Source organism: Brachionichthys hirsutus, chromosome 2 (assembly GCF_040956055.1).
Source record: "Brachionichthys hirsutus isolate HB-005 chromosome 2, CSIRO-AGI_Bhir_v1, whole genome shotgun sequence".
Taxonomy (NCBI): domain Eukaryota; kingdom Metazoa; phylum Chordata; class Actinopteri; order Lophiiformes; family Brachionichthyidae; genus Brachionichthys; species Brachionichthys hirsutus.
Window position 1 is genome coordinate 8,274,558 of NC_090898.1, and position 13,309 is coordinate 8,287,866.

The 13,309-nt window shown below is 47.0% G+C and overlaps 1 protein-coding gene across 1 annotated transcript; it reads left to right on the top strand.

The window, feature by feature from the left end:
• Window positions 1-11,656: 11,656 nt before the first annotated feature.
• Window positions 11,657-12,415, top strand: foxl2l (forkhead box L2-like). The gene has a single exon (XM_068752517.1). The coding sequence runs from the start codon at window positions 11,657-11,659 to the stop codon at window positions 12,413-12,415; it is 759 nt and encodes a 252-aa protein (XP_068608618.1).
• Window positions 12,416-13,309: the final 894 nt, after the last annotated feature.

Below are 13,309 nucleotides of genomic sequence, written 5' to 3' on the forward strand. Positions count from 1 at the left end.
CAGTTTAGTCAAATCGTTATTTGGATTATATGGCCATCTGCCATCAGGAGTTTCAATCCAATATGGCCGCCTTCCTGTGTGTCTGGGGGCGTGGCCATAATACTTTATTTTTTTGCCCTGACATGACGCACGTCTGTACCGAATTTCGTGGCTGTCCGACAAAGTTGGCGTCGGACCCCTCCCCATAGGAGGGGTTGCCATCGCCACGGCAACACCGTAAAAACAACAACATGATTATGATTGTGTTTTTTGATCGGGACCACATGAGGGACTTTTCTGGTAAGTTTCAATCATTTCTGGCAAAGTATTTTTTAAATTCCCATTCAATTTTTGTTATCGTTCTCTAGGGGGCGCTGTAAGGCTGATTGTCAAAGTTTCCCTTTTAAAGTGTCCAGGTAGGAAGGGTCAATAAGTGTTTAAAATTTGGTTTGGATTGGAGTGTGTGTGTGTGCAAACGCTGACTCTGCAGTTTTTAAAATTATATCCAATATGGCCGCCTTCCTGTGTGTTTGGGGGCGTGGCCATAATTTTATTTTTTTTTTGCCCTGACTTGACGCATGTGTGTACCGAATTTCGTGGCTGTCCGACAAAGTTGGCGTCGGACCCCCCATAGGCACAATGCATTGTGATTTTTGTAGGTGGCGCTAGCGCGCCACTTTTTCATGCCCAATTTTAAAACACATAAAATAATTAATTTTTCGCCGGTTCTGAGCTTGGTTCAAAGTTTGGTGAGTTTTCGAGCATGTTCAGGGGGTCAAATTGCCGTTTAAACAGCAGAACAAAGAAGAATTAAAGCCGCAAGCGGCGTTGTAGGCCCTCGCCGGCCGACAGGCCGTTGAGCTGACCCGCCGACGCACGCCGCGTTTGTCCTGAGTGCTTCGCAAGTGTTTAGATTTAAGCTGCATTGGTAGCTCACAGTTTAGTCCAATCGTTATTTGGATTATATGGCCATCTGCCATCAGGAGTTTCAATCCAATATGGCCGCCTTCCTGTGTGTCTGGGGGCGTGGCCATAATATATATATTTTTTGCCCTGACATGACGCATGTCTGTACCGAATTTCGTGGCTGTCCAACAAAGTTGCCGTCGGACCGCTCCCCATAGGAGGGGTTGCCATCGCCACGGCAACACCGTAAAAACAACAACATGGTTACGATTGTGTTTTTTGATCGGTACCACATGAGGGACTTTTCTGGTAAATTTCAATCATTTCTGGCAAAGTATTTTTTTAATTCCCTTTCAATTTTTGTTATCGTTCTCTAGGGGGCGCTGTAAGGCTGATTGTCAAAGTTTCCCTTTTAAAGTGTCCAGGTAGAAAGGGTCAATAAGTGTTTAAAATTTGGTTTGGATTGGAGTGTGTGTGTGTGCAAACGCTGACTCTGCAGTTTTTAAAATTATATCCAATATGGCCGCCTTCCTGTGTGTTTGGGGGCGTGGCCATAATATTTTTTTTTTTTTGCCCTGACTTGACGCATGTGTGTACCGAATTTCGTGGCTGTCCGACAATGTTGGCGTCGGACCCCCCATAGGCACAATGCATTGTGATTTTTGTAGGTGGCGCTAGCGCGCCACTTTTTCATGCCCAATTTTAAAACACATAAAATAATTAATTTTTCGCCGGTTCTGAGCTTGGTTCAAAGTTTGGTGAGTTTTCGAGCATGTTCAGGGGGTCAAATTGCCGTTTAAACAGCAGAACAAAGAAAAAGAAAAAGAAAAAGAAAAAGAAAAAGAAAAAGAATAAAGAATTTTTGCAAAAACAATATAACTTTTTTTCTGAGTGTGCGATTTCTACACAAAATACGTTTTTGGAATGGTCTCGACGAGGGCTACGCGCCTGTGGGGGCACACAAACACGAGTTGACGAGCTTCGCTCGTCAACTCGTGTTTGTGTGTGTCTGTGTGTCTGTGTGTCTGTGTTGTTTAGTGTCGGGGTGTGTGTGTGTGTGCTGTTGAGTGTCGTGGGTGTGGGCGTGGGTGTGTTGGTCGCCCGATGGTTGACTCGCTGCGCTCGTCAACCATCGGAAGACAGTTACAAACACGAGTTGACTCGCTGCGCTCGTCAACTCGTGTTTGTGGATCTCTGTGTGTGTGCGTTTGTGTTGTTTAGTGTCGGTGTGTGTGTGTGTGCTGTTGAGTGTCGGTGTGTGTGTGCGTGAGTGTGTTGGATGCCGAGGGTTGACGAGCTGCGCTCGTCAACTTTGTCGAGGGTTGACGAGCTGCGCTCGTCAACTTTGTCGAGAGTTGACGAGCTGCGCTCGTCAACTTGTCATCTTCTGCGTTGCAAAAGCAATAGCCCCTTACGCCTAGAATAGGCGCTCGGGCCTAATAAAGAATTTTTGCAAAAACAATATAACTTTTTTTCTGAGTGTGCGATTTCTACACAAAATACGTTTTTGGAATGGTCTCGACGAGGGCTACGCGCCTGTGGGGGCACACAAACACGAGTTGACGAGCTTCGCTCGTCAACTCGTGTTTGTGTGTGTCTGTGTGTCTGTGTGTCTGTGTTGTTTAGTGTCGGGGTGTGTGTGTGTGTGCTGTTGAGTGTCGTGGGTGTGGGCGTGGGTGTGTTGGTCGCCCGATGGTTGACTCGCTGCGCTCGTCAACCATCGGAAGACAGTTACAAACACGAGTTGACTCGCTGCGCTCGTCAACTCGTGTTTGTGGATCTCTGTGTGTGTGCGTTTGTGTTGTTTAGTGTCGGTGTGTGTGTGTGTGCTGTTGAGTGTCGGTGTGTGTGTGCGTGAGTGTGTTGGATGCCGAGGGTTGACGAGCTGCGCTCGTCAACTTTGTCGAGGGTTGACGAGCTGCGCTCGTCAACTTTGTCGAGAGTTGACGAGCTGCGCTCGTCAACTTGTCATCTTCTGCGTTGCAAAAGCAATAGCCCCTTACGCCTAGAATAGGCGCTCGGGCCTAAAAAGAATAAAGAATTTTTGCAAAAACAATATAACTTTTTTTCTGAGTGTGCGATTTCTACACAAAATACGTTTTTGGAATGGTCTCGACGAGGGCTACGCGCCTGTGGGGGCACACAAACACGAGTTGACGAGCTTCGCTCGTCAACTCGTGTTTGTGTGTGTGTCTGTGTGTCTGTGTGTCTGTGTGTCTGTGTTGTTTAGTGTCGGGGTGTGTGTGTGTGTGCTGTTGAGTGTCGTGGGTGTGGGCGTGGGTGTGTTGGTCGCCCGATGGTTGACTCGCTGCGCTCGTCAACCATCGGAAGACAGTTACAAACACGAGTTGACTCGCTGCGCTCGTCAACTCGTGTTTGTGGATCTCTGTGTGTGTGCGTTTGTGTTGTTTAGTGTCGGTGTGTGTGTGCGTGAGTGTGTTGGATGCCGAGGGTTGACGAGCTGCGCTCGTCAACTTTGTCGAGGGTTGACGAGCTGCGCTCGTCAACTTTGTCGAGAGTTGACGAGCTGCGCTCGTCAACTTGTCATCTTCTGCGTTGCAAAAGCAATAGCCCCTTACGCCTAGAATAGGCGCTCGGGCCTAATTAAAGCCGCAAGCGGCGTTGTAGGCCCTCGCCGGCCGACAGACCGTTGAGCTGACCCGCCGACGCACGCCGCTTTTGTCCTGAGTGCTTCGCAAGTGTTTAGATTTGAGCTGCATTAGTAGCTTACAGTTTAGTCAAATCGTTATTTGGATTATCTGCCATCAGGAGTTTCAATCCAATATGGCCGCCTTCCTGTGTGTCTGGGGGCGTGGCCACAATACATTTTTTTTTTGCCCTGACATGACGCATGTCTGTACCGAATTTCGTGGCTGTCCGACAAAGTTGGCGTCGGACCCCTCCCCATAGGAGGGGTTGCCATCGCCATGGCAACAGCGTAAAAACAACAACGTGGTTACAATTGTGTTTTTTGATCGGGACCACATGAGGGACTTTTCTGGTAAGTTTCAATCATTTCTGGCAAAGTATTTTTTTAATTCCCATTCAATTTTTGTTAATGTTCGCTAGGGGGCGCTGTAAGGCTGATTGTCAAAGTTTCACTTTTAAAATGTCCAGGTAGGAAGGGTCAAAAAGTGTTTAAAATTTGGTTTGGATTGGAGTGTGTGTGTGTGCAAACGCTGACTCAGCAGTTTTTAAGTTTCAACCCAATATGGCCGCCTTCCTGTGTGTTTGGGGGCGTGGCCATATTTTTTTTTTTTTTTTGCCCTGACTTGACGCATGTGTGTACCGAATTTCGTGGCTGTCCGACAAAGTTGGCGTCGGACCCCCCATAGGCACAATGCATTGTGATTTTTGTAGGTGGCGCTAGCGCGCCACTTTTTCATGCCCAATTTCAAAACACATAAAATAATTAATTTTTCGCCGGTTCTGAGCTTGGTTCAAAGTTTGGTGAGTTTTCGAGCATGTTCAGGGGGTCAAATTGCCGTTTAAACAGCAGAACAAAGAAAAAGAAAAAGAAAAAGAAAAAGAAAAAGAAAAAGAATAAAGAATTTTTGCAAAAACAATATAACTTTTTTTCTGAGTGTGCGATTTCTACACAAAATACATTTTCGGAATGGTCTCGACGAGGGCTACGCGTCTGTGGGGGCACACAAACACGAGTTGACGAGCTTCGCTCGTCAACTCGTGTTTGTGTGTGTCTGTGTTGTTTAGTGTCGGGGTGTGTGTGTGTGTGCTGTTGAGTGTCGTGGGTGTGGGCGTGGGTGTGTTGGTCGCCCGATGGTTGACTCGCTGCGCTCGTCAACCATCGGAAGACAGTTACAAACACAGTTGACTCGCTGCGCTCGTCAACTGTGTTTGTCGATGTCTGTGTGTGTGCGTGTGTGTTGTTTAGTGTCGGTGTGTGTGTGTGTGTGCTGTTGAGTGTCGGTGTGTGTGTGTGCGTGAGTGTGTTGGATGCCGAGGGTTGACGAGCTGCGCTCGTCAACTTTGTCGAGGGTTGACGAGCTGCGCTCGTCAACTTTGTCGAGAGTTGACGAGCTGCGCTCGTCAACTTGTCGTCTTCTGCGTTGCAAAAGCAATAGCCCCTTACGCCTAGAATAGGCGCTCGGGCCTAATTAAAGCCGCAAGCGGCGTTGTAGGCCCTCGCCGGCCGACAGGCCGTTGAGCTGACCCGCCGACGCACGCCGCTTTTGTCCTGAGTGCTTCGCAAGTGTTTAGATTTGAGCTGCATGAGTAGCTCACAGTTTAGTCAGATCGTTATTTGGATTATATGGCCATCTGCCGTCAGGAGTTTCAATCCAATATGGCCGCCTTCCTGTGTGTCTGGGGGCGTGGCCACAATACATTTTTTTTTCCCCCTGACATGACGCATGTCTGTACCGAATTTCGTGGCTGTCCGACAAAGTTGGCGTAGGACCCCTCCCCATAGGAGGGGTCGCCATCGCCACGGCAACACCGTAAAACCAACAACATGGTTACGATTGTGTTTTTTGATCGGGACAACATTAGGGACTTTTCTGGTAAGTTTCAATCATTTCTGGCAAAGTATTTTTTTAATTCCCTTTCAATTTTTGTTATCGTTCTCTAGGGGGCGCTGTAAGGCTGATTGTCAAAGTTTCCCTTTTAAAGTGTCCAGGTAGGAAGGGTCAATTAGTGTTTAAAATTTGGTTTGGATTGGAGTGTGTGTGTGTGCAAACGCTGACTCAGCAGTTTTTAAAATTCAATCCAATATGGCCGCCTTCCTGTGTGTCTGGGGGCGTGGCCTTAATTTTTTTTTTTTTTTGCCCTGACTTGACGCATGTGTGTACCGAATTTCGTGGCTGTCCGACAAAGTTGGCGTCGGACCCCCCATAGGCACAATGCATTGTGATTTTTGTAGGTGGCGCTAGCGCGCCACTTTTTCATGCCCAATTTTAAAACACATAAAATAATTAATTTTTCGCCGGTTCTGAGCTTGGTTCAAAGTTTGGTGAGTTTTCGAGCATGTTCAGGGGGTCAAATTGCCGTTTAAACAGCAGAACAAAGAAGAATAAAGAAGATTAAAGAATAAAGAATAAAGAATTAAAGCCGCAAGCGGCGTTGTAGGCCCTCGCCGGCCGACAGGCCGTTGAGCTGACCCGCCGACGCGCGCCGCTTTTGTCCTGAGTGCTTCGCAAGTGTTTAGATTTGAGCTGCATGAGTAGCTCACAGTTTAGTCAAATCGTTATTTGGATTATATGGCCATCTGCCGTCAGGAGTTTCAATCCAATATGGCCGCCTTCCTGTGTGTCTGGGGGCGTGGCCACAATACATTTTTTTTTTGCCCTGACATGACGCATGTCTGTACCGAATTTCGTGGCTGTCCGACAAAGTTGGCGTCGGACCCCTCACCATAGGCGGGGTTGCCATCGCCACGGCAACACCGTAAAAACAACAACATGGTTACGGCTGTGTTTTTTGATCGGGACCACATGAGGGACTTTTCTGGTAAGTTTCAATCATTTCTGGCAAAGTATTTTTTTAATTCCCATTCAATTTTTGTTATCGTTCTCTAGGGGGCGCTGTAAGGCCGATTGTCAAAGTTTCACTTTTAAAATGTCCAGGTAGGAAGGGTCAATAAGTGTTTAAAATTTGGTTTGGATTGGAGTGTGTGTGTGTGCAAACGCTGACTCAGCAGTTTTTAAAATTCAATCCAATATGGCCGCCTTCCTGTGTGTTTGGGGGCGTGGCCATAATTTTTTTTTTTTTTTGCCCTGACTTGACGCATGTGTGTACCGAATTTCGTGGCTGTCCGACAAAGTTGGCGTCGGACCCCCCATAGGCACAATGCATTGTGATTTTTGTAGGTGGCGCTAGCGCGCCACTTTTTCATGCCCAATTTTAAAACACATAAAATAATTAATTTTTCGCCGGTTCTGAGCTTGGTTCAAAGTTTGGTGAGTTTTCGAGCATGTTCAGGGGGTCAAATTGCCGTTTAAACAGCAGAACAAAGAAGAAAAATAAAGAATAAAGAAGAATAAAGAATTTTTGCAAAAACAATATAACTTTTTTTCTGAGTGTGCGATTTCTACACAAAATACATTTTCGGAATGGTCTCGACGAGGGCTACGCGTCTGTGGGGGCACACAAACACGAGTTGACGAGCTTCGCTCGTCAACTCGTGTTTGTGTGTGTGTGTGTGTGTGTGTGTCTGTGTGTCTGTGTTGTTTAGTGTCGGGGTGTGTGTGTGTGTGCTGTTGAGTGTCGTGGGTGTGGGCGTGGGTGTGTTGGTCGCCCGATGGTTGACTCGCTGCGCTCGTCAACCATCGGAAGACAGTTACAAACACGAGTTGACTCGCTGCGCTCGTCAACTCGTGTTTGTGGATCTCTGTGTGTGTGCATTTGTGTTGTTTAGTGTCGGTGTGTGTGTGTGTGTGCTGTTGAGTGTCGGTGTGTGTGTGCGTGAGTGTGTTGGTCGTCCTCAACAGCATGGCAAAGTTGGATGCCGAGGGTTGACGAGCTGCGCTCGTCAACTTTGTCGAGGGTTGACTCGCTACGCTCGTCAACTTGTCTTCTGCGTTGCAAAAGCAATAGCCCCTTACGCCTAGGATAGGCGCTCGGGCCTAATAAAGAAGAATAAAGAATTTTTGCAAAAACAATATAACTTTTTTTCTGAGTGTGCGATTTCTACACAAAATACATTTTCGGAATGGTCTCGACGAGGGCTACGCGTCTGTGGGGGCACACAAACACGAGTTGACGAGCTTCGCTCGTCAACTCGTGTTTGTGTGTGTGTGTGTGTGTCTGTGTGTCTGTGTTGTTTAGTGTCGGGGTGTGTGTGTGTGTGCTGTTGAGTGTCGTGGGTGTGGGCGTGGGTGTGTTGGTCGCCCGATGGTTGACTCGCTGCGCTCGTCAACCATCGGAAGACAGTTACAAACACGAGTTGACTCGCTGCGCTCGTCAACTCGTGTTTGTGGATCTCTGTGTGTGTGCATTTGTGTTGTTTAGTGTCGGTGTGTGTGTGTGTGTGCTGTTGAGTGTCGTGGGTGTGGGCGTGGGTGTGTTGGTCGCCCGATGGTTGACTCGCTGCGCTCGTCAACCATCGGAAGACAGTTACAAACACAGTTGACTCGCTGCGCTCGTCAACTGTGTTTGTCGATTCTGTGTGTGTGCGTGTGTGTTGTTGAGTGTCGGTGTGTGTGTGTGTGTGCTGTTGAGTGTCGGTGTGTGTGTGCGTGAGTGTGTTGGATGCCGAGGGTTGACGAGCTGCGCTCGTCAACTTTGTCGAGGGTTGACGAGCTGCGCTCGTCAACTTTGTCGAGAGTTGACGAGCTGCGCTCGTCAACTTGTCGTCTTCTGCGTTGCAAAAGCAATAGCCCCTTACGCCTAGTATAGGCGCTCGGGCCTAAAAAGAAAAAAGAATAAAGAATTTTTGCAAAAACAATATAACTTTTTTTCTGAGTGTGCGATTTCTACACAAAATACGTTTTTGGAATGGTCTCGACGAGGGCTACGCGTCTGTGGGGGCACACAAACACGAGTTGACGAGCTTCGCTCGTCAACTCGTGTTTGTGTGTGTGTCCGTGCGTCTGTGTGTCTGTGTTGTTTAGTGTCGGGGTGTGTGTGTGTGTGCTGTTGAGTGTCGTGGGTGTGGGCGTGGGTGTGTTGGTCGCCCGATGGTTGACTCGCTGCGCTCGTCAACCATCGGAAGACAGTTACAAACACAGTTGACTCGCTGCGCTCGTCAACTGTGTTTGTCGATGTCTGTGTGTGTGCGTGTGTGTTGTTGAGTGTCGGTGTGTGTGTGTGTGTGCTGTTGAGTGTCGGTGTGTGTGTGTGTGAGTGTGTTGGATGCCGAGGGTTGACGAGCTGCGCTCGTCAACTTTGTCGAGGGTTGACGAGCTGCGCTCGTCAACTTTGTCGAGAGTTGACGAGCTGCGCTCGTCAACTTGTCGTCTTCTGCGTTGCAAAAGCAATAGCCCCTTACGCCTAGAATAGGCGCTCGGGCCTAAAAAGAAAAAGAATAAAGAATTTTTGCAAAAACAATATAACTTTTTTTCTGAGTATGCGATTTCTACACAAAATACGTTTTTGGAATGGTCTCGACGAGGGCTACGCGTCTGTGGGGGCACACAAACACGAGTTGACGAGCTTCGCTCGTCAACTCGTGTTTGTGTGTGTGTGTGTGTGTCTGTGTGTCTGTGTTGTTTAGTGTCGGGGTGTGTGTGTGTGTGCTGTTGAGTGTCGTGGGTGTGGGCGTGGGTGTGTTGGTCGCCCGATGGTTGACTCGCTGCGCTCGTCAACCATCGGAAGACAGTTACAAACACAGTTGACTCGCTGCGCTCGTCAACTGTGTTTGTCGATGTCTGTGTGTGTGCGTGTGTGTTGTTGAGTGTCGGGGTGTGTGTGTGTGTGCTGTTGAGTGTCGTGGGTGTGGGCGTGGGTGTGTTGGTCGCCCGATGGTTGACTCGCTGCGCTCGTCAACCATCGGAAGACAGTTACAAACACAGTTGACTCGCTGCGCTCGTCAACTGTGTTTGTCGATGTCTGTGTGTGTGCGTGTGTGTTGTTGAGTGTCAGTGTGTGTGTGTGTGTGCTGTTGAGTGTCGGTGTGTGTGTGCGTGAGTGTGTTGGATGCCGAGGGTTGACGAGCTGCGCTCGTCAACTTTGTCGAGGGTTGACGAGCTGCGCTCGTCAACTTTGTCGAGAGTTGACGAGCTGCGCTCGTCAACTTGTCGTCTTCTGCGTTGCAAAAGCAATAGCCCCTTACGCCTAGAATAGGCGCTCGGGCCTAAATATGGAGACACTAGTTAAATATTTTTTATTTATGCATCTTAGTGGAACAAAGAAATTGTACTAAATATTTCAGTATTTAAATAAATGTACCAAGTTATACTTTCTGTATCTACCAGGAGACATGATAAATGAATGTTCTCAAATAAATTAGGATATATATATATTAATGCACACACACAGGCACCCCACTTTCTTCATATGACAAGAGATAAATCTACCTTTCTCTGTGAGGAAGAGACAGAGGGTTTATTTAGCATTTTCATTAGTTATTAAAGAGAAATAAAAGATGGGAGTTCATGAGGGCAGATAGAATGAATGAGCCCATTCTCATTACCCCCCAGTGAAAGTGGATCGTTGAGCCCAGAGAAAGCAACTCCTTGACCGTCCCTGCAGGCCAAGAAGATTGGATTCTCTATGAAGTCCTGAACACGGAGACGATAAATCCGGTGACTGACTGATTTCGAGTTGATTTACATTCACAAGTCAGGCTGCACATTGTCATTTATTTAGATTTGAAGTTCAGGATTGTCTGAAATGTTCTTACACTGACATTATTTAGCATACAGAATCCTTAATTTATTCATCATGCCTAAACTTAAGTCGTTGTTATTACATAAAAATGTGCCATTGATGTGTTTTCACCCATTTTTTAAAAACATAGTAGTGTTTTATATATATATATATTTATATAAGTTGATGGTGTATAAATGTAATTACATTTATGGAAGATGGGGTGAAATATTTAAATCTTATGACACATTTAATACACATTTCTCTGTAATGTGATATTAGAAGGGTCCTGTTATGTTGGACACTATGAGATTTACAATCAAATAATTTGTATTAAAATGTGATGCAATTGCAATTTCTTTATAAAATATATATACGCCTACCTAACTCCAACTGATAACAACGCAGCGATTACAAAGAGCCACATGATATGTCCTCTATCTTTTGCCAAAGCTGTCTTTCCCTATCAGCTCGTGGGAGACAGACTGTCTGGTGAGCACAGGTGATCGTTATCTGGCCACAGCAGGTCTGCTGTTCTGTTCATTCCCCGCTGCATGTGGGTTCTGGTACCTGCAAACCTTAAGGATGGCTGGATATACTACAGGCAATCTGCAAATCCCCTCCCAGGAAATCCCTCCCCATCAGTGTAATAAACTATTTAAAAAAACACACACACACACACACACAGAGCACAGGGGTAGAAATAATTTGAGGTATTTGGGGTGGGTTTTTTCCAAGTGCCTGCATGGATTGAGTGCTTTAAAATACTGTTACTCCTGTGTCGAATACTTTGTTTAAGTTTCTTAAATATTAAGCCATGCAAGTCAAAGTAAAATATGAGTGAGTGATTTATTTAAAAAGTGATTGGTATAAAGAAATGCACAAAAATACACGGAATAACTTGTTGGGTTTGTTATCAACACAGAAAAAAAACATTTTTAAGGATTGTGTGGTCGCTGACGATTAAAACGGTTTTTATTTTCGTGTAAACAAAACAAGCGTCACTTTTTCAATGCTTAAAGTGGAATCTAATTTCTAAGGGTGAAATAATCGCGCATATACGCACAACAAAACGCAGATGTAACCCGTCTGTGTTTGATTCCCTCTGCGTTGCGTTCCACGTTCTGCATCTGCTACACAGACCATCACCACCACCAATAATAATAAATGATTTGTATAAGAATCAAACGCCGTGGACGCACCTGAACATTAAACACGATGTATTGTGGGGGGGGGGAACTTTTGACTTTGATCGGCCGCCTCAAAGAGGAATATTACAGCTATCTCTGAAACACAGTCGTGTGACCCCTGATTCAACTTCATTACACTCACGGAGAGTGGATTTAACTGCGTGGGAAAACCGAGCAGATGAAAGAAGGCTCTTTGCACCTGTGGGTGGAGTGTGCGCGCACCTGCGGGACAAAGTCAAGTCTGCCCCGACTCTGCGGCAGACTGTCTTTCACTGTCCCAGCAGGACAAGCACGCAGATCCACCTGGAGCCCGCATGGACGCAGAAGCGAAGACCCGCAGCGGCGAGCAGGGGCTGCAGCTCCGGGGCATCAGCTCCAACTCCCCGCCCGCGGAGCCCGCGGAGCCCGACCCCCCGGGGGGGAAGCCGCCCTACTCCTACGTGGCTCTCATCGCCATGGCCATCAAAGAGAGCCACGACAAGAGGCTCGCCCTGAGAGGAATATACCGCTACATCGTCTCCAAGTTCCCGTACTACGAGAAGAACCAGAAAGGCTGGCAGAACAGCATCAGGCACAACCTGTCGCTCAACGAGTGCTTCGTCAAGGTGCCCCGGCAGGACGGCGGGGACAAGAAGGGCAACTACTGGACGCTCGACCCGGCGTTCGAGGACATGTTCGACAAGGGGAACTACCGGCGGCGGAGGAGGGTGAGGAGGCCGCGCAGAGAGCATCCCGAGCCGCTGTTCCCGCAGCCGTGCGTGAACCCCTGGGGAGCAGCGGGCCAGCCCGGCTCGTCCCCGGGGGGTGGATACCCAGCAGCATACCCAGCAGTGACCCCCAGCGGCCCGGTGAGCTCCTACTACGCCCCGCCTCGCTTCCACCACCCTGCCTACGGCGTCTACCACCGCCAGGCGCCAGTGGTCGTCTCCCACGCCCACGACGGGTGTCCCTACGGCGGGGGGACGCAGCCCATGAGCGCCGAGGGAGGCGCCGCGTCTCTGGGCTGCAGCTACGCGCAGCTGGGCTCCTTTTACGCATCTACTGCGCTGCTCGGTCACTCGTTTGACCAGTAAGCGTTTTAAAGGATATACTCTTGACCTTTGGAACCAGTTCTCGGACTCAATGTTCGTCTGTTTAACCATTTCAGTTCGACTGTTTTTTTGTTTTACAAGTTATATAGTTCCTGAAAGAACAATAATGGTTCTTGTTGTTGGTTTTATTTGATAGATTACTGTGTAAAATGCATATTGCTGTATCTTATTATTATAAGCATTATTTGAAGCGTTTTGCTTGAGAAACCGGACCGATGAAATGCGAACTTACATGAAGACAAGCGGATTGAAGTGTGAAGATTATTTTTTTTGCCTCATTTGTTGGACAATTATATTGAAACCAAATCATCTTATTTTTCTTGGTGTTTTTTTTAAAATATTTTCTACAATTACTTATTGTATTATTTTTGATAAGCTTGTGCTTTTGTATTTCTGTTATTTATTTTTTATTCTCTCTTGTCTTTTCCCCGAGCTGCTACATGCAAAAGATGCTTATACGGATACGTTTTCTTATTCGATTCTGAATGTTTACATGATGTAAAATACATCATATTTGTTCAAATAAAATTGTATTTTTACAACAACTGCTGTCATTAATTTTTATTTTATTCACTAACTGTCGGGTCTGTAGTCAAAGATCTCACAATAAATCAGTTATCCCAAGCTAATGATGCCTCCAGAAGGCTGAGCGGAGCAGTGCATAGGAGAGAAACTCTTCACTGATCAGGTGATCAGCTGGGTGAGAGCAGCTGCCTGCAGCATGCACTCCTAGGATTCGAACCCAGTACCTTCTTGCAGTAAGACGACAATGCTTTTGTCATGGTTATGATATTGAGTGTGATAAATAGATGGATATTTCTTAAAGTAATAATACATTAATGTGATGAGATTAAAATATGGTTCATGATTGTCCAC

Bases quoted from the DNA above. Each gene is read 5' to 3' on its own strand.
- foxl2l (XM_068752517.1), top strand. From the start codon at position 11,657: ATGGACGCAGAAGCGAAGACCCGCAGCGGCGAGCAGGGGCTGCAGCTC.